Source organism: Mesoplodon bidens (assembly GCF_964165515.1).
Source record: "Mesoplodon bidens genome assembly, chromosome: 5".
Taxonomy (NCBI): Eukaryota; Metazoa; Chordata; class Mammalia; order Artiodactyla; family Ziphiidae; genus Mesoplodon; species Mesoplodon bidens.
The window spans coordinates 100,717,750-100,741,671 of record NC_138161.1 but is presented as its reverse complement, the minus strand read 5'-3'; the positions used below and the strand labels follow the sequence as shown (position 1 = coordinate 100,741,671).

At 36.4% G+C, this 23,922-nt stretch overlaps 1 protein-coding gene across 4 annotated transcripts in view; it reads right to left on the bottom strand.

The window, feature by feature from the left end:
* Positions 1 to 23,922, bottom strand: part of VPS8 (VPS8 subunit of CORVET complex) — a 299,498-nt gene that overhangs the window by 163,738 nt on the left and 111,838 nt on the right. For all 4 annotated transcript variants that reach the window (XM_081234582.1, XM_081234581.1, XM_081234583.1 and 1 more), the window contains 4 exons: positions 21,727 to 21,949; positions 18,273 to 18,362; positions 15,665 to 15,716; positions 1,140 to 1,182 (listed from right to left, as the gene is read on the bottom strand). In XM_081234582.1, the coding sequence (XP_081090708.1) occupies positions 1,140 to 1,182; positions 15,665 to 15,716; positions 18,273 to 18,362; positions 21,727 to 21,949 (408 nt within the window). The remainder of the gene's footprint in view (positions 1 to 1,139; positions 1,183 to 15,664; positions 15,717 to 18,272; positions 18,363 to 21,726; positions 21,950 to 23,922) is intronic.

The following is a 23,922-nucleotide window of genomic DNA, read 5'->3' as shown; positions in this document are numbered from 1 at the left end:
CAGCTTTCATTTTTTCTTATTTTTCCTATGAAAAACTCAAGCTGCACTAAATGGGCAAGAAGGAATAAGGACAGATGACCTAAAAGTCTCATATCCAGCATCTGGAAAGAGACTAACAGCATCATTATACTGTTAACAGGTAAAAGCCTCATGTTCTCAGAGACTTTTAAATCCAGTGGTTCTAAGAATGGTGAATAAAGATGGCGAATGAGCCAGGCTAAAAAATATCTGTAGTCAGACAAGCCTTCAGGGAGAATTAGAATCTCATGAGAAATTAACTGTACAGTTTCACCTCCAAATCAGACCTTCCTAATGGCTAATGACTTGCTTTGTGGGCTGGATTATAAAAATGTCTCCTGAATATGCCCTCATTTTGGCAGCGGGGGTAGGGAGAAGTGAATTTTAAGTGAATTTGAAGCAGTCATCAATTTTGAATGTTAGAGACAGCTAGATACCTACATATTCTTAAAAGTTTAACGTACAGAAGATAAAGTACTAGGTAAATGCTATACATGTTCTTCTACACTAAAAAATCAATGTAACAAATATGAAATAAGTCTCGAAGTTAACTCTGATGCATAAAGAAGCTAAAATGATGTGCCTGCAGGTTCTGCCACCTGCCTGCCTGTCTGCCAGCCAGTTATCTATGTAAAAGCTCTATTGCGACACAGTTCTGAGCCTGTATAGTCTATTGGAAGAACTCTGTTTCAGGAGTAAGGACATAAACATTTCAGCTCACTCTGTCACTAACTTCTTCGTGATGCAAACTAATCTCTTGCCCTTATATATAAAATATGGACAGATACATATCCCACAGACTTGTTGGTAGTAAAAGTAAAATACTCTGTATCAGGGTTTCTCAACCTCTGCCCTATTGATACTTTGGGAGAGAGAATTCTTTGTTGTGGGGACTACCCTGTACATTACAGGATGCTCACCAGCATCCCTGGCCTCTACCCACCAGATACCAGTAGCATCTCTACCCCACCCCAGCTGTGACAAAGCAAAAAGGTCTTTAGGCATTGCAAATGTCTGGCGGAGGGGAGAGGGGATGGGGGACAGAATCACCCACCGTTCAGAAGCACTGCTATACGTGAAAGAACACTGAAAAACGCATAAATAAATTAAAAATCTCTTACCTAATATATACAAGAAGCTTGTTGCCCATAACAACTTGCTCATCTAAAATAGAGAAGTATCTTTAGCAATTTTCTCTCAAAACCTTTTCAGAAATATAATCTTTATGTGGAAACAAAAAATAAAACTTGGCATTTGAGGTGAGGTAGGTATATTCCCAAACAATAGACAAGTGAGATAAGACCACTTTAATTATTATTATTTTAAGAATTTCTTTTAGAGTCTTTTCACAGACACAAAATCAATGAGTCACTCAAGGGTACATGTAGAAGGTATAAATCTTAGTGTAGAGGTCTATGTATTGTTGGCTTAATGAATAGCTTGGACCCAGGGAAGGTATTGAGCAGGCAATGAGTTGCTGAATTAACTAATTAATATTAAGGCATAACTATAATGTCTTCTTATTTGTAACATGGACTCTTGTTCACAAATGTTTAAGAAACTTAAGACTAAACACTCTTTCGGACCCTTTGTATCCTAAGTTACATCTAAAATGTAAGATTCTGTCATCTGGTAGTATAAACCTATTTCTTGGTTAAAAGAAATAGGAAACATAATTAGACTAAGTTTTAGGCTAAAAGATCAAAGTTAACAAAGAATAGTGTAAGAGCATCAGGAGTGGGTGAAGTGATCAGTAAGCCTTACAGTGCGCAGATTACAGGAATCTGTAGTTGGTAATACTGATGAACTGAAATTTCTACTTCTGACATGAATACTGGAATAATGCAAGCAAGTGTATATCTCTTAATCAATAATCCTTTATAAATACTCCAAATCTGTGTTGTTGTAAGTGCAAATAAACTTGAATTGCTCAAAATCGTATGAATAATTATTCTGCTTCAATTCCATTTTTCCAATCAATAAACGCTGTTTTTTAGAGAAGTTTTAATTATGTTCACAGCAAAACTCAGAGGAAGGTGTAGAGATTTCCCATCTACCCCTTGATCCCCACACCACACGACCCCCCAGCTGACAACACCCTGCACCAGTGGGACATTTCTTATATCAATGAACGTACACTGACACATCATTACCACCTAAAGCCCACAGTTCATATTAAGGTTCACTTTGGGTGTTGTACATTCTATGTGCTTTGACAAATGTACAATGACATGTATCCAGCATTATAGTATCATACAGAATAGTTTCAATGCCCTAAAAATCCTGTGCTGTACCTATTCATCCCTCCATTGCCCCCAACCCCTAACAAACGCTGATTCTTTTACTGTCTCCATGGTTTTGCCTTTTCCACAATGTCATATAATCAGAATCATACATGATGTAACCTTTTCATACTGGCTTCTTTCACTTAGCAATGCATTTAAGTTTCCTCCAAGTCTTTTCCTGGCTTGATAGTTCATTTACCTTTAGTGCTGAATAATATTCCATTGTATGGATGTACCACACTTTATTCACCCATTCACCTTCTTAAGAATATCTTGGTTGCTTCCAAGTCTGGGCGATTATGAAGAGAGCTACTATCAACATCTGTGTGGAGGTCTTTGTGTGGATAAATATTCAACACCTTTGGGTAAAGGAGTGTAACTGCTGGATCATACAGTAAGAGTATGTTTAGTTTTATAAGCAATTGCCAAACTGTCTTCCACAGTGGCTGTACCATTTTGCATTCCCACCAGCAATACATGAGAGTTCCTATTGCTCCACATCCTAGCCAGCATTTGGTGTTGTTGATGTTCCAGATTTCAGCCATTCTAATAGGTATGTGTACTGGTATCCCACTGTTGTTTTAATTTGTAATTCCCTGAGGATGTTGAACATCTTTCAATATACTTACTTGCCATCTGTATATCTTCTTTGGTGAGATGTGTGTTCAGGTCTTTGCTCATTTTTTAATCACATTATTCATTTTTTTAACTAAATAAATTAATTTATTTATTTATTTTTGGCTGTGTCGGGTCTTTGTTGCTGCGCGCGGGCTTTCTCTAGTTGTGGCGAACGGGGGCTATTCTTTGTTGCAGTGCACGGGCTTCTCGTTGTGGTGGCTTCTCTCGTTGCAGAGCACAGACTCTAAGTGCACGGTCTTCAGTAGTTGCGGCACGCAGGCTCAACAGTGTGGCTCGCAGGCTCTAGAGTACAGGCTCAGTAGTTGTGGCACACAGGCTTAGTTGCTCCGCAGCATGTGGGATCTTCCTGGACCAGGGCTCGAACCCGTGTCCCCTGCATTGGCAGGCAGATTCCTAACCACTGTGCCACCAGGGAAGTCCATGTTATTCATTTTCTTGTTGTCAAGTTTTAAGAGTTATTTGTATACTTTGGATAACAGTCTTTTGCAAATATTTTCTCCCAGTCTGTGGATTATCTTCTCATTCTCTTGACATTGTGTTTTGCAGAGCAAAAGTTTTTAATTTTAATGAAGCCCGGATTATCAATTACTTCTTTCATGGATAATAATCTTTCTTTCATGGATGGTGTTGTATCTAAAAATTCATCACCATAACTACAGTCAATTAGGTTGCTGCCTGCGTTACCTTCTAGATATTTTATAGTTTTGCATTTTCCAATTAGGTCCATGATGTACTTTGAGTTAATTTTTGTGAAGAGTGTAAGGTCTGTGTCTAGAGTCAACTTCTTTGTGTGTGGATGTCCAGATGTTCCAGCACCATTTGTTGAAAAGACTATCTTTACACAAATGTATTGCCTTTGCTTCTTCAAAGATCAGTCGTCTATGTTTATGAGAGTCTATTTCAGAGCTATTTTATTCTACCGATCTTTTTTTTTATTCTTTTGCCAATACCACACTGTCTTGATTATAGTAGCTTTATATTAAGTCTTGAAGTCAGGTAGTGTAAGTCCTCCAACTTTGTTCTTCTGTCTAAATACTGCCTTAGCTATTCTGGGTCTTTTGCTTCTCCATATAAATTTCAGAATCAGTTTGTTAATATCAAAAAAAAAAAAAATAACTTGCTGGGATTTTGACTGGGATTGCACTGAATCTGTAGATCAACCTGGGACAAAATGACATCTTGACAGTATTGAGTCTTCCTATCCATGAACACAGAATATCCCTCCATTTACTTAGTTCTTTGATATCTTTCATCAGAGTTTTGTAGTTTTCCTCATACAGATCTTGTACAAACTTTGTCAGATTTATGCATAAGTATCTCATTTTTTAGGGTGCTAATATAAATGGTAATGTGTTTCTAATTTCAAATTCCACTTGTTCACTGCAGGTATATAGTAAAGTGACTGCCTTCTGTATATTAATTTTGTATGTGCAAACTTGCAACAACTGTTTATTAGTTCCAGGAGTTTTTGGGTCAATTCTTTCAGACTTTCTACATAAATGATCACGTCACCTGTTAACAGTTTTATTTCTTCCTTCCAAATCGTTATAGCTTTTATTTGCTTTTCTTGTCTTTTTGCATTAGCTAGGACTTTCAGTATGATGTTGAAAAGCAGTGGTAAGAAGAGGACATCCTTGCCCTGTTCCTCACCATTGTTTCTCATCAATAAGTATGACATTAGCTGTAGGGTTTCTGTACATTTTCTTTACCGAGTTGAGGAAGTTTTCCTCTATTCTTAATTTGCTGAGAGTTTTTATCATGAATAGGAGTTGGACTTTGTTAAATGCTTTTTTGGCATCTACTGATATATGATCATGTGATTTTTCTTCTCTAGCCTACTGATGTGATGGAATACATTAATTAATTTTCAAATGTTGAAGCAGCCTTGCATACCTGGTATAAAATCTCAGTTGTGGTGTATAATTTTTTTTATAGCTTGTTGGATTCAATTTGCTAATATTTTGTTGAGAATTTTTGCATTTATATTCATGAGAGATACTGGTCTGTAAGTTTTCTTTCCTTGTAATGTCTTTGATTTTGGTATTAGGGTAATGCAGGCCTCATAGAAAACGTTAGAAAGTATTCCCTGAGCTCTGTCTTCTGAAGAGACTGTAGAGAATTGGCATAATTTCTCCCTTAAATGGTTGGTGAAACAAATCTGGGCCTGGTGCTTTCTGTTTTAGAAGGTTATTAATTACTGGTTCAATTTCTTTAATAGATACAGGCTTATTCAGATTGTCTGTTTCTTCTTGTGTGAGTTTTGGCAAATTTTATCTCTCAAAAAACTGGCCTGCTTCATCCGGGTTATCAAATTTATGAGCACAGAATTGTTCATAATATTCTTTTATTATCCTTTTAATGCCCATAGGATCTGTACGGTTGTCCCCTCTTTCATTTCTTTTTTTTTTTTTTTTGCAGTACGCGGGCCTCTCACTGTTGTGGCCTCTCCCGGTGCAGAGCACAGGCTCCAGACGCGCAGGCTCAGTGGCCATGGCTCACAGGCCCAGCCGCTCCACGGCACGTGGGATCTTCCCGGACCGAGGCACGAACCCCTGTCGCTTGTCTTTCATTTCTGATATTAGTAATTTGTGTCTTCTCTCCTTTTTATCTAAGTTAGCCTGACTGGAGGCTTATAGATATTATTGATCTTTCCAAAGAAACAGCTTTTGGTTTTAACCAAATCCCCCCAAATCAACAATTTTCTCAACTGATTTCCTGTTTTCAATTTTATTAATTTCTGCTCTAATTTTTCTTTTCTTTTCTTCTGCTCTCTTTGGATTTAATTTGTTCTTCTTTTTCCAAATTCCTAAGGTAGAAGCTTAGAGTATTGATTTTAGATCTTTTTCTTTTCTGCTATATGCATTCAATGTTATAAATTTCCCTCCAAGCACTGCTTTTGCTGCATCTCACAAATTTTTGTAAGCATTTTCATTTAGTTCAAATCACTCTTAAATTTATCTTGAGATTTCTCCTTTGTCCATGTATTACTTAAAAATATGTTGTTTAATTTCCAAGTATTTGGGAACTTTCCAGCTTTCTTTCTCTTAGTATTTTCTAGTTTAATTTCATTGTGGTCTGAGAGCAAGCATTATATGATTTCTATTCTCTTAAGTTTGTTGAGGTGTGTTTTATGACCCAGAACATGGTCTATCTAGGTGAATGATTCATGTGAGCTTGAGAAGAATGTGTAATGTGTTATTGTTGGATAAAGGAGCCTATAGATGCCAGTAGTATCCAGCTGAATGATGGTGCTTAGTTCATAACTTCAGCTCAACTATGTCCTTACTGATTTTCTGCCTGCAGGATCTGTCCATCTCTGATAGAGTGGTGTTAAAAGTTTCCAACTATAACAGTGGATTTACCTATTTCTCCTTGCTATTCTATCAGTTTTTGCCTCGTGTATTTTGACACTGTTGTTAGGTGCACACAGATCAAGGATCATTACATCTTCTTGGAGTATTGTGTAATGCCTCTCTTTATCCTTGATAATTTTCTTTGCTCTGAAGTTGGCTGCGTCTGAAATTAATACAGCTACTCCAGCTTTCTTTTGAGTAGTATTATTATAGTACACCTTTCTCTATTTCTTTACTTAATGTGTCTTCATATTTAAAATGGGTTTCTTATACCCAACACTTAGTTGGGTCTTGTTTTTTAATCCATTTTAACAATCTCTTTTAATTGGTATAGACTACTGATATTTAAAATGATTAACATAGTTGGATTAATATCTACCATATTGTTACTGTTTTCTATTTCTTGTTCTTTATTCCAAATTTTGTCTTCAACACTTTTTCTGCCTTTTGTAGTCTTAACTGAGTATTTTATATGACTCCATTTTCTCCCCTTTCATATTACAACTATTATGTGTCTATTTTTAGTCGTTGCCCTCAAGTTTGCAGCATACATTTACAACTAATCCAAACCTACTTCCAAATAGCACTATACTGCTTCATGGGTAGTACAAGGACCTTATAATAACAAAATAGTCCTAATTCCTCCCTCCTATAACTGTATCCTTGCTGTCATTCATTTCATTTATACATAAGCATACACACACACGCATATAATATCAAATACACTATTGTTATTATTATTTTGAATAAAGTGTTATCTGATGGCTCAATTAAGAGTAAGAAAAATGTAAGTTTTTATTCTACTTTTACTAATCATTCTCTGATGCTCCTCCTTTCTTGGGTCCAGAGTTCTTATCTATATTATTTTCTTTCTCTCTAAAGAACTTCTTTTAACATTTCTTGCAAGACATTTCTATTGGTAACATTCCCTCAATTTTTGTTTGTCTAAGAAAGTCTTTATTTCTCTTCTGCTTTTGAAGAATTCCTCAGGGTACAAAATTCTATGTTGGTGGGTTTTTCTCTCAAAACCTTAAATATTTTATTCTCTCTTTACCTTTTATTTTCTGCAATTTGAATATATGCCTACCTGTAGGGTTTTTTGTTTTGTCTTGTTTTGTTTTCTGTTTATCCTGCTTGGTGTAATCTAAGCTTCCTGGATCTATGGTTTGGTGCCTGACATTAATCTGGGGAAATCCTCAGTCATTATTGTTTCAAATATTGCTTATGTTCCTTTCTCCCTTTCTTCTCCTTCTGCTATTCCCATTACGTGTATGTCACACACTTTGTAACTGTCCTGTAGTTCTTGGATATTCTGTTCTATTTTTTTTTCAGTCTTCTTCTCTTTGCTTTTCAGTTCTAGAACTTTCTAACGTTATATCCCCAAGCTCAGAGATTCTTTCCCCAGCTATGTGTCTGGTCTACTCATGAGACCATCAAAGGCATTCTTCATTTCTGCTACACTGTTTTTGATGTTTAACATTTATTTTTGATTCTTTCTTACAATTTCCATCTCTCCGCTTATATTATCCACCTGTTCTTGTATGTTGTCTACTTTTTCCATTAAATCCCTTAATATATTAATCATAGTATTTTTTAAATTCCTGGTCTAATAATTCCAATACTCCTGCCACATCTAAGTCTAGTTTTGATGTTTGTTCTGTCTCTTCAAACTTCAAACTCTTCGACTTTTTTGCCTTTTAGTTTGCCTTGTAATTTTTGAAAGGCACACATGATGCACTGGGTAAAAGGCACTACAGTAAATAGATCTTTAGTAATGTGGTAGTAAGGTGTGAAGAGAGGGAAGTGTTCTATAGTCTTGATTAGGTCTCAGTCTTTTGGTAAACCTGTGATCCTGGAATGTGAACTTCACCAGTGCTTCTCAGTATTTTTCCCCCTTAGGTGGACAGATGGGTTGAAGGTGCTGGAGTTGGGTATTTTCCTTCTCCCAGGTAAGTTCAGCTCTGATAAATCCACAGCAGGTCAAGCTTCGGCAAAATAGCTTTTCCTGAAGGTCGGCTTTAGTTAAGAAACACAGAATACTCTGACATATTTCAAAATGGTTCCTTTCCCCCATCCCCCTGCAGAAGCACAAGGGATTTTTCCTGATGATCACTGTGAGAACCCGGTAGCAGTCCTGGAGGTAAATTTCACAAAAGTGTGGAGGCTTCCCTACGACTGGGTCCTCCTGGAGTTTTTAAATTTCAGACTTGTTCACATTGAGCCTGCAACAAATCATCAATTGCAGTTCAGATTTTCCTACCCTAGCACTGGTTCCTGCAGAGATGTCTGATCCTGTCAGTTGTGATTCTCTGCATCTGCCTGTCTCTCTAGTTTTTGGTGCAATGGTTTGGCCTGTGACCTTACTTCTCTGGCAGATCTAAGAAGAGTTGTTGATTTTTCAGTTTGTTGAGCTTTTTACTTGTTGGTAGGACAGAGCGGTGACTTCTAAATTCTTTCTCTGCCAGACCAAAAACCAGAAGTCCCAAATGTTACTTGATCCAACTCAATTAGCATGGTACATGGTAGCAGTCACTTTACAGATATAACACGTTCATGTTTATTGGCTAATTAGATAAACCTTTATTGCTAGAAATCTCAGATAGGAGGCATCTAGCTCATGACATTCCTAGAGAGAGTTAAATTTACTTGTTTAACATATCCATCTTCATTATTCCATTACCATGAGTTTAAGGGCATGGAGTCTATCTCTGTGTTCCTAGCATCCAGCACAGCATCTGGAACATGGAAGTGCTTGGTAAATATATACTGAATTGACACAGTATTTAATTTTCCTGACCCCCTTTCTACTTTTCTCTCCCCAAAATCTTTTTTTAGACAATTTTCTGTTGCAAAAGCTCATCCACTCCATTTGGAATTCTTAATAGTCTTTTTTTTTTTTTTTAAAGTAGGTCCTTGTTGGTTGGAGTTCTTAATAGTCTACTTTAACTTCTGTTACATATATTATGTGGAAGAAAATTTTCAAGTTTGTTTCAAAAGGATTAGTTTCAGGGCAACTGAAAACGGACTAAGACTAAAGAGGGACTAAGACTCTACCAAATTATCCTCCGTGCTCCTGTCCTTACAGAAAAAAAACCCTATAAAACCTGGACATAATACAAAATGCTACCTGAAGCTACTGAGGAGGGAATAGAAGTAGACAAGTCTGGCAGGGAGTTCACACTCACTGGGAAGAGGACAGACTGGCAGCCACACAAGTAACTTCACACAGAGGCGGTGGGGGATGGAGAACTCCTAATCTTTCTGGCATAGGGGACCAGAAAAGTGAAGCCAGGAAACCATGAATGTGGAAGAGACTAGGGGAAGCCCAAAAGGGAAAGAGTCAAAGAGGGGATCTCCAAACTATCTACCCACATCCGTGACTGATCCCTAAACCAGCATGTACAAACAACAGTCAAAGCAGCTCAGCCATACAGAAAAAGTCAGAACCATGACTGGAGTTCCCTCCCTGAAGGTCCTGAAGTGTGAAGAGAAGCAGACAGGCTCTGGTGTGGAGTTCATGTGCTCAGAGGAGAGGAGACAGGGCGGTATACAAGTAAATTACCATCACAGGCTTTCAGCCTGTGACTAAGTACAGTCTGTGTGGCAAGCACAGCAGCAGCTGGGGGCTCACATGGGAAAACCAGCAATTTTTCTGGTTGGGGAAATAGAGAAAGCAGGACATGTGAACAGTAAACAGACTGACAGAATCTTGCAAAAAGAAAGCCAGAAGGAGGATCCTCAAACTTGACTACCTTCATCACTGACTGAACCCTAAGCCACACACGTGGGACAGAATCAAAGCAGACCAGCTAAAGACAAAGGCCCTTTTGAGAAGAGACTGGAGGTACAATGGAAAGCTACAATAGAGTCTGCAATTCAAGCCCAGCCAAGAAAATTACCTGATAAAATAAAGAGAAAAAATTCTCAGTGAAGAAAAATAACAGAACCCAGAATCTCCATAATGTAACATTCAAATATCCAGGATACAATCTAAAATTATCCAACATGTGAAGGAACAAGAAAATAAAACATATTTTTCTTAAGAGAAAAGAAAATCAAGTCCAATCCTGAAATGAACAAAATGTTAGAACTGATAAGAATTTTAAATCAACTATTATATTTATCCTCAATGAAACAAATCATGTTTCAATGCACGAAAATTTGAACAGATAAATGAAGAGATGCGGGAAAGAAACAGAAACAATAAAAAAAAAAAACCAAATAAAAATTACAGAATGGAAAAATACAATTGTGGGAGATAAGAATGCACTGAGTGTATTTAACAGCTGAGTTTACATCAAAGCGTGAACCTGAAAGTAGAGCAACAGAAATCATCCAAGGAGAACAACAGAGAGGAAAAAAGAGCAAACCAAACAAAACCAAAACCCAGAGGGACTGACCTATGAGATGCTGGAGGAAGAACCTTCAATAATCTGCTCCTCCATGAAAGCAAAGAGAAGACTGGCAGAAACAGTCAAAATCAACTTTTCCAGAACTCTTGAAATTAACTGAAGGCTTGAAATAATCCACGGAATGTTTATTCAAGAAAAATGCCTGAATCTCAGTAAGAACTGTGAGCTTCATGGTGGCTTAACATTACCTAGTCCCATCCCCCTTCCCCCAGCTTCACCGTAGCTTTGAAACCAACCGCCTTGCAGCTATGGTAGCTGTGAAAACAAGCAACCTAGCAACCACTCCAGGGGGCCAAATGGGTTTGGAGCTCCCTAAAAGCCCATCCTTAAGAGAACTGTCACTACCTAACCTATCTGGCAGCTCACTCAACAGCTCCATTCTCAAGGCTTGTCTTTCTTTCGTCCTGACTCAGAGCTTACTCTAAGCAAACAGCACTATCCCCAAGGCACATTACTTAACTTTACAGGTGCCAGAGGCAGTGCCTCCAGAAGAGACTAGAGACCCACCAAAAACCTTAAAAGGAAAAACTGGAGAATGAGAGGTCTGCAGAGGCTTTCAAAAGCTCCAACATATTTCTGGAACTCTAGAAAGACATGTGCATGTACAGAGCTGTGGACATACACAGAAAAGACCTGTAAAGGCCTACAACCTATGGCTGACTTTGAGGATCTGCATAAGCAGGAAGTAAAGGCTAATAAGGCAGAATTGTAAACTGTCTGCCAGAGCATTAGAAACCCCAAAATAAAATGAAGCAAAAGCTGACAGACCTAGAGTTAGAAATAAACATTTCAACAATAACATTTAGATGCTTCAATACTCCTCTTTCAATAATGGATAGAACAATTAGCAGAATAGGAACAGGAAAGAGAAGTTTTGAATGAAACTATAAGCCAACTAAACTTAGAAGACATCTATAGAACACTCCACTCAACAACAAAACACATTCAACACATTATTTTCAAATGCACTTGGAATATTCTCCAGAATAGGCTTTACATTAGACTATAAGTTTCAATAAATTAAAAAAACCAGAAACCATACAAAGTATGTTCTCTAACTGTAATGGAATGAAATTAGAAATCAGTATCAGAAGGAAATGTGAGAAATTCACAAATATGTGGGAATTAAACAGCATACTTCTAAATAACCAATATCACAAGGGAAATTAGAAAATACTTTGAGATAAATGAAGACACAACATACCACAACTTATGGGACGCAGCTAAAGCATTGCTTAGAGAGATATCTGCAGCTGTAAACACCTATTTTAATAAGGAGGAAAGATTTCAAATCAATAGTCTAGACTTTCACCTCAAGAAACTCAAAAAAAAAATGACAACAACAACAACAAAAACCCAAAGCAAGATGAAGGAAGTAATAAGACTAAGCAGAAATAAATGAAAGAGGAAAGAAAAATAAAGAATATCAATAAAATCAGAATTGGTTCTTTGAAAAAAACAGTAAAATTGACAAACCGTTAGCTAGACAGACCATGAAAAGAAGACAGAAGACTCAAATTACGAAAATTAGTAATAAGAGGAATTATAAGAGAATACCATAAACACTATATGCCAACAAATTAGACAACAGATTAAATGGACAAATTCCTGGAAATCCGCAAACTACCAAAACTGACTCAAGAAGAAATGGATAATCTGAATAGATTTAACAAGCAGACGCTGAACTAGTAATTTGAAAACTTCAAACAAAGAATATCCCTGGCTCACATGGATTCATTAATGAATTCTACTGTATATTTAAAGAATTAATACCAATCCTTCAAAACCTCTTCCAAAAGACAGAAGAGTGAACACTTCCCAACTCATTCCATGAGGCAAGTATACCAAGATACCAAGACCCAAAAAAAAAAAAGATATGAAAAGAAAACTATAGAACAATATCCTTTATGAAGATAGCCATAAAAAATTCTCAAAACAAATATTAGCCAACTCAACCCAACAACATATAAAAAAGATTATACCCCATGACCAAGTGGGATTTATTCCAAGGATGTAAGACTGACTTAACAGAAATCAAAAATCAATCAAGCTTATAAACCGTATCAATAAAATAAACAAGATTATGTTAATAGATGCATAAAAAAGCATTTGATAAAATCCAACCCTTCCATGTTAAAAATACTTAACAAACTAGGAACAGAAGGCAACTTTCTCAAAATAAAGCCATGTATGAAAAACCCACAGTTAATGTCATATTTAATGGCAAAAAACTGAATGCTTTCCCCTTAGGAGAAAAGAAAAAAGATAAGGATGTCCACTCTTGCCAATTCTGTTCAACACTGTATTGGAGGTTCTATCCAGGCCAATTAGGGAAGAAAAATAAAAGAAATTCAGATTAGAAAGGAAGAAGTAAAACTAACACTATTTACAGATGACATGATCTTATACATGAGAAAATTCTAAAGAATCCATTAAAAAAAATTAGAACTAATGAATGAATTCAGCAAGGATGCAGGATACAAGATCAATATAAAAATCAATTTTATTGGGAATTCCCTGGCAGCCCAGTGGTTAGGACTCAGCACTCACTGCCAGAGCCCAGGTTCAAACCCCTGGTCAGGGAACTAAGATCCCACAAGTTGCATGGTGCGGACATTAAAACAACAACAACAAAATTTTATTCCTATACACCACCAATGAACATTCTGAAAAGCAATTTTTTAAAAAAATCCATTTATAATAGCATCAAACTGAATAAACTAGGAATAGATTCAGCAAAAGAAGTATATGACTTGTACACTGAAAACTGCAAAAACATTGCTGAAAGAAATTAAACAAAACCAAATAAATGGAAAGATATACTGTGTTCACGGACTGGAAGATGTAATAATGCTAAGATAGCAACACTCCCCAAATTGATCTATCAAGTCAAAGCAATCCTTATCAAAATCCCAGCTGTCTTTCTGCAGAAGTTGAGAAAGCAAACTGATTTTAAAAGACCAAAATAAATGGAAAATATACCATATTCATAGATTAGAAGACTCTGCATTAAGACAGCAATCCCCCCCAAATTAACCTATAGAATCAACACAATCCCAAACAAAATTCAAATAAGCTTTTTTAAAAAAACTGCTGAGTTGATTTTAAAGTTCATACAGAAAGGCAAAGGACAGAGACTAGCTAAACCAATTTTGAAAAAAAAAAAAACAAAGTTGAAAGACTTAAGGTACCTGATTTCAGGACTTAATACAAAGTTACAACGAAGACAGTATATTATTGGCATAAGTATAGACATATAGACCAATGGAACATGGCAGAGAGCACAGAAATAGACCCATACTTATATGGTCAGTTGATTTTTGCAAAAATCAATTTTTAGCAAAAATTTTTTTTACAAAAAAGGTGTACAGGTAATTCAATAGAAACAAGATAATCTTTTCAAAAAATGATAAAGGAACTCATAACTGTACAGGGAAAAGTTCCTGAACTTGACCTTGCATCATATATGAAAATTAACTCAAAATGGATTATAAACCTAAATACAAGTGTTAAAACTAGAAGAAAACAAAGGATAAAATCTTTATGATGTTGAGTTGGACAAAGATTTCTTAACCAGAACGTCAAAGGTCTAAAAGTACTGAAGAAAAAATAAATAAAATGGACCTCATGAAGATTAAAAACTTTTGTTCTTTGAAAAACATGGTTAAAAAAACAAAACGGTAAGCAACGGACTGGGAGAAAATTTTTGCGAAACACATATTTTAAAATGTCTTGTATCCAGACTACATAAAGAACTCTTACAGGCTCTGGTGGGGAGTTCACATGTCTAGAACTCAACAATATGAAGTCAAATAACATCTCTTCCCTACCCTTCTAAAAAGTGCTAAAAGATTTAAACAGATGATTCGCAAAAAAGATACGTGAATGGGCAAGAGCACATGAAAAGATGCTGAACATCACTAACCCCCAGGAAAATTAAAATTTAAATCACAATGTGATACCATTATCCACCCACTAGAATGGATAAAAATTTTCAAAGACGTAAAAAGATGGACAGTACCAAGTGCCTGCAAGGATATGGAGCTATCAGAACTCTCATATATTGCTGATGGGAATGCAAAATGGTACAGCCATTTTGAAAAACCAAATAGTAGTACCTTAGAAAGTAAAACATACATTTACCATACAATCCATCCATTCCATTCTAGGTAGTTGACCAAGAAGAATGAACACATATGCCCACACAGAAACTTATTCATAGCTAGGGGTCAGCGATGGAGGATAAGGACAACATAAGGATACCTGTGGTGATGAAACTGTTCTGTATCGTGACTTTATCAATGTGAATATCTGGTTGTGATATTGTGCTTTAGGTTTGCAAGATGTTATCACTGAGGGAAAATGGGTAAAGAGTACACTGGATCTCTTGTGTCATTTCATACAACTGCATGTGAATCTACAATTTCCTCATAATAAAAAGTTTCATTAAAAACATAACAAAACTCATTCACAAACATAGCAGCATTACTTATAATAACTCCAATCCAGAAGCAACTCGAATGTCCTTCAACTGGTTAACAGATAAACAAATAACAGTATATCCAACCCATGGAATACCATTCAGCAATTAAAGGGAACAAAATAATATATGCAACGACATGGATGAATTTAAAAAACATTAAGCTAAGTGAAAGAAATAAAACACCAAGATCAAGATTACATAGTGTATGATTCTACTTACATGAATAGCAGTAAAGGAAAGTAGATCAGTGATTGCCTGGAGATGGGACTGTGGGGAAAGGTTAGAGTACAAGGGACAGGAGGAAACTTTTTAGTGTGAAGGAACTATATTGATCCTTCTAAAATTTGATTATGGTGGTGGTTACATGATCATGTACGATTATCAAAGTTCACACTGTATGCATAAAATTGGTGAATTTTGTTATCTAAATAATATTTTTAAAGAGAAAAAAATTAAGGCTTAGAAAATTAATACCTGTTAGTGTCTTTCCTGCATTCAAAGGAGGTGCAATGACTCTGAAAAGTTTCTGCATAAAAATTAATAGGAAAACAATCAACATCATCTTAAAAAAATATTTTAAAAAATAATCTAAATCTTATGCTATTAATCACCTTTCTCTGATTGAATTAGATAGTCACTTGCTATTAAGATTAAATATAAAAACTCTTAATGTGGACATGAACTGTTTTCGTAGGATCACTGGGAAATCATTATTGTTATATTCCTCACTGAAAGAAACCATTTAATAAATACCAGTTAGAAGAAGGTCCTTGTTAAGATCATTATTTCTAATATAAGATATCCTTAGGTTCCTAAAAATGCTTTATTCTTTAAAAAATAGTAAGCAAGTCAAGGGATTAACAGCCCACCAAAAGGGTAAGATTACTTTAAGCTGAAAACATGTGAACAGTCAGCAGCCATAGAAACAAGTACCTAAATGTAAGCAGAGCCCCTGAAAACACAAGATTAATAGCAAAACTATGTTGGCCTTCCTGGGAGGGAGCTTCCTATTTAGGAGAAGATTGACCCTTAGCACTGGGAGGTGGTGCAAAGCCAGCTGTGCATTAGCAACAAAAAGCTCAATAAAACTATTCGTATTTTCCAAGGAAAACCTAAATCCCTCCCTCACACCCCAAATTTCGTTAAACTGATATATAAACCTTTACTTCTCTGGTTGTTCAGTGATTTACTCATTTCTGCGTGCTCCCAATACAACTGTGAATAAACCTTGTCTTTTCTCCTGTTGTCAGTTCATTCGCAGCCCTCTCCCCATAATTCGGGTTTCAGGTGGTAAAGGAAAAGTTTTTCCTCCCAACACAAGGCACTCAGAAGCAGCCAAAACTAGAATTAAAGATTTCAGAAACTATGGTAGTCATCTCAAGTATGATGACACTGCCTTTCATTCTAGAAAATCTAGAAGATTTCAAAAGGCACTACAGTTCCTCTTTTTTTTTAATTTTTATTTTATATTGGAGTATAGTTGATTTACAATGTTGTGTTAGTTTCAGGTATACAGCAAAAAGATTTAGTTATACATATATCTATTCTTTTTCAGATTCTTTTAATTTGGACCTTAAACTGAAATGACTAAATGTGGACATGAACTGTTTTAGTAGGATCACTGGTAAATCACTGTGATTTTCAGTTTAAATCTCTTTAAACTGAAATAACTAAACTTTAAACACTGAACAGTGATCTCTTTTATAGGCAGAGAATTATAAAAGAGCAATCACAGGATGCATCTAACTTCCCATTGCTAAAATCTCCAAATGACTATTTAATAACAAATACCAAGCTCCTGCTGAAAGTCATTAACTTGAAAACTACTCAACACAAAACAAGGCAACGTCAATAGAAAAGTGTTCCATCTGAGATGCATAGCTATAAATGCAAACCAGATTTTGAGGAATAAAAAATCCACACAAAACAAAAACTTCAAAAGCAACAATAACAAAAACCCCAAAACCATTTTCTTCAACATAGAATGCATCAAATAAGAATCTGTTTTCACAGATCATTTTGAGAGAAACTAGAAACTGCATTAATTCTTCCTAATTGTGGTTTAATAGTGGGATGGAGAACATTTTTGCATGTGCGCATGGACCTCACTGAAGAGTCAGCTAAGAGGTGTGCAAATGTTAAAAATACTTATCTGAAATACAGACAGTCGAGGTCAAAACCAGTGGGGAGGGCTGTGGCACTCATTTGGAAAATGACCAAGAGGCAAGAAGTACAGCCAAAACTGAAGGAGTTATGAATTAGAGGGCTAGTCACCTACCAAGCTAAAGATATTTAAAGGAGACTGAAATATCATAGAATGACTGCTGACTTAATACTGAACATGGTTTTGGATGTCCACTAAATATGCAAAAAAGTTGACTGGATGCCTTCAGGAGAAGCCTGGGTCTTCTGATCCAGGTAATGAAGTCACTGTAATAAAGCAATGGGCTGGCAGGGCACGACATGCATCCACAATCCATAACCCATAATTCTGTCTATAAATTTAAGGGAAATAACAAGATGAAGATGGGTTTGGTTCTTTTTAAAATAAGCCCAAATGCTTTTTAGATACTCTCTTCTAATGGTAAGGAGAATAAGAAATTATAATGAATGCTATAAAATTCTGAAGTAGGAAAAGCAACAAATTAGCAATTGGCAAATCATGACCTCCCACCATTTTCAGGACCTTTCCCTAGAAGAATATATCTACAAAATAATATTACTCAATAGTACCATTACTCTATACAGTAAATATATATAATGAATTTCTTATACCTTTTGGAAAAGCTGTAATAATATCACAATTTTTTAGAAAAAATCTTAAAGTCTAATGGTCTTTTAATTTTATCTATCGTTCCCTGGGATTTAAATACCTACTTATGCAGATAAAAAAGAAAGCAATAGTAGAAGGTATAAAACTAAAGACTATCTAAAGTCCTAAACAACAATGGGTGCAAGTCTAATAAATCTACAAGAAATTTTAACGTGACTGGATGAAAACAAACTATTCAAAGCAAATGGAGAAGTGAAAAAACATTAATAGACAGTGTTAAATATGCATATAAGTTAGAACGTATCTTACCTCCATTGGACTAATAAATTCATTCATGCCTCTGTTGTAGACATAAATCATAGCATCGTACAGCCGATTTTCCCAACACATGAGAACTACCTGTAAAAAGGAAAAGTTGCTTGGTCCACACAATTGAGCAAATCTCACCAATTACTTTCCTCAAAGCTTTAAGAATGGGGAAGATCTTAAATTCTCTTTCCTAATTTTTCTTATTCCTTCTCTGAAAAAAACTGAAATTCAAGTACTCAAACACAATGCCAGGGTAAGAGCTGTTGTAGGTTCAATGTTACTTTCAACAGTACAATAGCTACTTTTAAACATCCTCCAATGTCTGATTTTATTTCTTCTCTATCTTCCCCCTTTCCATATCCATCTTACCTTTGGTCACTAGTTCTACAAATATTTACTGAACATCTATATTCAGGTCCTCTCCTAGGCACTGGGGATAAAGTGATAGGTAGGACAAACCCAGACCTATTCTCTACCCTGACAGAACTTCCATTCATCCTGGACACTCACCAAAAGAAGGGGCACAAAATGGTGCGTGAATTATGACTTGGGGAAGATACTCAATTACACAAATAGTTCATTTACAAATGTGGTAAGTCTATAAAGGAACTTGACTTGGTCTGGAGTATTCAGGTCATCCTTGAGGGAGCAATATTTAAGTTAGGACCTAACGGATACATGTATGTGAGCCAAAAGCTGATGTGGAAACTAGGGGCTCTGCAGGCAGAAGGAGCAGTAAGCATGAGGAATAGAGATGACTTAAGTATAGAGTACCCTATATACTGTTCCTACAAGAGCTATATTATACTACTGAGTGACAGGAGAAGACCGAAGTGGAAGAGTAGAGGTCAACAAAGGAGAATGATAAGGAACAGCCAAAGGGAAAACAAACTACTAGTCTGAGGGAAAATGGAAGTGAGGTGTCATGGGAGAGTCCTTCTAGACAACGGCATGTTCTGGGACCTCTTCTCGTTTCTCACTTTCCGCCCTCTCAGCCAGTGCCATGATCATACATCTCTTTACAGCTTCAGCCCTAACCTCTCCTCTGACCCATATACCCAACCATTGACTTGATATCTTCACCTGAATGCCTAGTAGCTATCAAAATAAAATGGCAAAATACAACTCCTGATTTTGTCTCCCAAACTTAGACCTACCCCAGTCTTCCAATCTTCTTAAAGGAATCACTATCCACCTTGTTTTTCAAGCCCCAAAATTAGGCAACAGCCTTAAATTCTCTCTTTCCACACCTTTAGATCCAATTCATCAGCAAATCAGTTCTACCTCCAAAATGTATCCAAAGTCAGGCCATCTCTCTCCATCTCACCACTATCATCTCTGACCAGGACTACCTCCTGGACCAGCTCTTAACCAATCTCCTTGCTTCTTCTGTACTTGGCCCCCACTCCTCATTCTGTTATCTATAGGCAAATCAGAGTGATCTCACTTAAAACCTTTTAATGATTTCCCATAGCACTCAGAATAAAAAGGAAAAATCTGTACCTTGCCCTGAAAGGGCTACCTCTCTCTTTCAAGCAAGCTCTGTTTGCCTTTTATCTGTAACTTTTAGCACCCAAGGCATATCTTTTTTTTTCCCATTAGCTGTTGTTTTTACCTGTAACAATCTTCTCCTCCAAGATTTTTGCACTACTGATTCCTTCTTGTCATTCAGATTCCAGATTTGATCAGACTCAATGTTATTTTCTTGGTTTTCTATAACTGACCCATCTAAGATAGCCTCTTATTCTCTATCATACTGCCTGTTTGACTTTTAACATAATACTTGTTTTCAATATTTCTGGCTTGTTTACTTGTCTGTTTATTGTCAAACTTTTTTTTGCTAACGTAAGCCTTACGATAAGCCTTGTCCACCAGGGTCACTAAAGCATTGGAGGTCATTACAGACTCTAGTGAAAGTAAAGCTGAAGAATTATTAGGATGTGAATGAAATGGAAGAGGCAACCTAGAGAATGCTTTCAAGAAATGTGGGAAAGAAAGAGGGAAAGGGGTGGAGGAAGGAAGGAAGGAAGAAAGGAGGGAGGGATCTGGCTGCAAGTGGGAAATGTGATATGGCAGTAACCAAAGGGGAAGGAGGGGAAGGCTTGATAGGGAGAGAAGGGAATCTGACGGGGAGATTGTTTAAACTGTTGTTTTAACATGAAAAAGAGCAGAGAATATTTACCTAGTGTTGGAGAAAAAGCTAAAAATGTTGGAAGGATAAGAAATTAGAAATTTCTCTTATATCAGTGATAGGTAAATAAAGCTAGATTGATAACATGTTCTCACATCATCAGACCTATTGTCAGACATGAAGATTACGCCAAATTACCCACATGACAGAAAGGCATATATAAAGAGGACCTGGCCTTTGCAAACTTACAGCCATTCATAAAGAACTTCCATGAAGAAAACAATAAACATTTTCCAAACCCTTCATTTCCATGTGATTTTGTACATTAAAAACAAACAGGGCCTCCCTGGTGGCGCAGTGGTTGAGAGTCCGCCTGCCGATGCAGGGGATACGGGTTTGTGCCCCGGTCTGGGAGGATCCCATATGCCGCGGAGCGGCTGGGCCCGTGAGCCATGGCCTCTGGGCCTGCGCGTCCGGAGCCTGTGCTCCGCAACGGGAGAGGCCACAACAGTGAGAGGCCCGCATACCGCAAAAAGAAAAAAAAAAAAAAAAAAAAACAAACAAACAAACAAACAAAAAACCTTTAGTCCTTCTAAGTTTGTAAGCCACCGTACTTTAGCTCAATAGGGCTCAGCACCTTGGTACCTTTGTGCCTTTGCTCAGCATTAGGACTGAAGAGTTAAATGAAGAGTTAAGAGTGAAGTGTCTTAGGTCAGATACATATTGCTCCTCAATTAAGGACTTAAAACTTATTGTGGAGACCTCAGATATACTGGAGGTATATTATCAATGAGCTGGCTGATCATGCTAAGATGTCCTGAAGTTTGCTTCTTATACTATGCTCCGCATTTCAAAACTTAATGTATGAAAGTTATCAACTCTGAACATATAAACTAGCTTTTCAAAAAAATGGCATCATACTCTTAAAAGTAAAAATATTCTGTTTCACGTGGAAGTGCTTATAGTTGAAATTCACTTGCAAGATGAAAATTGTAGTAGTGAACAAACCAACTGGTGAAGAAGGATAGGGCAATAAGCATTTACTGAGCAACTACCAAATATAAACCCTATGCTAAGGGCTCTGGGGGATGTCAAAGGAAACCAAAGACTACTGGCTTGCAGGAGTTCCTAATCTAGCTTTAAGTAAAGAACACTCCTAAGAAATATATTGACAAATATAAGTTTATGAGACCTCTTACCAAAAAGTGCTAAAAAATAATTAGGGTTGATGAAAGACAGAGTAAGGCCCGATGAGTCAGGTAAATATATTCAATAAAGGAATGATGTTTATTCCATAAATTAGTAGACTGCCTATAAACTCACCTGCTGAATATCTAGACTGGTGATATCCATATGTACAATGAGGGCTTCCACATTTTCCATCAATTTTTTATCTTGGAAATGAACAATCAAGTCTTTCATTACCTGGGGTGTGATCCCCACCAATTTATCACTTAAAATATATGGTTCGAGGCACTCCAAAAACACTCCTTTGGCCACTGAATTCTCACTTAATTTGTCATACACCTGGCTAAATAAAAGATCCCTGCAACAAACGGGGAAAAATACTTTTAGGAACATTCCAAACATCCATTAAGTTCAGTCTACTAAGTATATCTCATCTTTGTCCTATTTCAACTTACATGCAAGTTTATTAAAAATAGTAACTATTTGCAAAGAGCTTTATATTTTGAAAAATCTCTTATATATACTATCTTAATTTACCCGATACTTTTTACAAATAAAAAATGTTGAATAAGTTAAATTATTTGCTGAAAATCAGTTAGCTAACAGGTGATAGATTCAGAATTTGCATCAGCCTTCTGACCTAAACCCTGTGCTGAATCCATTATGGCACACTGCTTCTTAAAGACAACATTGATATGGGAGCAGGTAGTATGGAGACTATGATGAAGTAAAAAAAAAATTAAAAGGACTATTCACAATTTAGCCTTTCCTCTTTCCTGGTATCTAAATATTCCCATCTGATCTGCAAGGTCAATCTGCTTCTTTATCTAGTTCTTGCCCCTTGCTTCCCAAAAGGTTTAGGTAGTGATTATTGATGGGAGCGGAAGAAGAAAATGTTCGATGTTTTTAAAATATGTCTGAAAACTATTTTATTGCAGAAACAAAAAAACTGTAATTAATCAAATGCTACCACACTCAATAACTGTGTTTTATTTATTTTGTATCTCCTCTGCAAAGAGTCCAGAAGTAATTTTAGAGTTCTATTCACCATAGACATAATCTGAATTTGTTTTCACCCAATATTATATAAGCATTGTCCTAAGCTGCTACTTAACTCTTTAAAATTACCATTTTGTCTAACCACAATGTTTCAATATGCTGAAACATAAGAATTTATTTAACTATTCCTGTAATGTATCACTTATTTCCACTATTTCACTATTATGAGTGAGGCGACAATGAACATCTACATATATAGTCTTTCCATTTGGGGGCTTAATTCCTTAGTCATTCTACTTTTAGAAATTTATTTAAAGTCAAAAGATACAAAAAATGTTGTGGCACTTAAAATGTATTACTAAATTATCTTCAAAAATCATCATAGCACCAATTTACACAGCCATCAGTAATGTATAATTTCAACAGTTTCAACAGACAATTGTCTTTAGCTTTTTCCCATATAGTTTAATGTATAAATTAAACAACATCACTGTTTTCAATTCTTTGATGACTGGCAAAATTAAATGTTTTCCATGTTTCCATTTATACAGTGTATTGACTTATATCATTCACTGATTCTTTAATTCTTTTTTTCAAATACAAAAACTGCTAATTCTTTTTACCTGTTAGGATTAACTGATTGTTTATTTATTTATTTGCTAAATGTATAACCTCTATATATGTGCATCATGTCAATTGTGAAAAGTGGTAGATGGTTCATCCACAGGTGTGATCTTTCATGACAAGTTCCACAAAAAGGACAAGGAAGACTCTGAAACCAATGGGATGGGGTCTTGCCTCATCTGAAGTCCTGGAAGGGGGACCAATGATAAACGGACTGGCTACAACTGCATAGAACCCCATGTTGCTTTTCAATAAACAGTATTTGCAATATCCCGGGGGGAAATCTATATCCATTTATTTTTTTCTCATATCCACAAGTATAATTATTGCATCATTTTCCCCCTTGCTTTATATTTATCAGAGTATTTTTCATGTTAGTTTCATCTTAATCAACAGTCCATTACTTTTTTGTGTGTGTGTGTGGTACGCGGGCCTCTCACTGTTGTGGCCTCTCCAGTTGCGGAGCACAGGCTCCGGATGCACAGGCTCAGCGGTCACGGCTCACGGGCCCAGCCGCTCGGCAGCATGTGGGATCTTCCAGGACCGGGGCACGAACCCGTGTCCCCTGCATCGCCAGACGGACTCTCAACCACTGCGCCACCAGGGAAGCCTGACAGTCCGTTACATTTTTGTGATTACCAACTACTAGCCAAGCAAAAGGAACTGAGATTAATGAAGGCCTACCGTAAGAAAGATAAAATAAGAGTA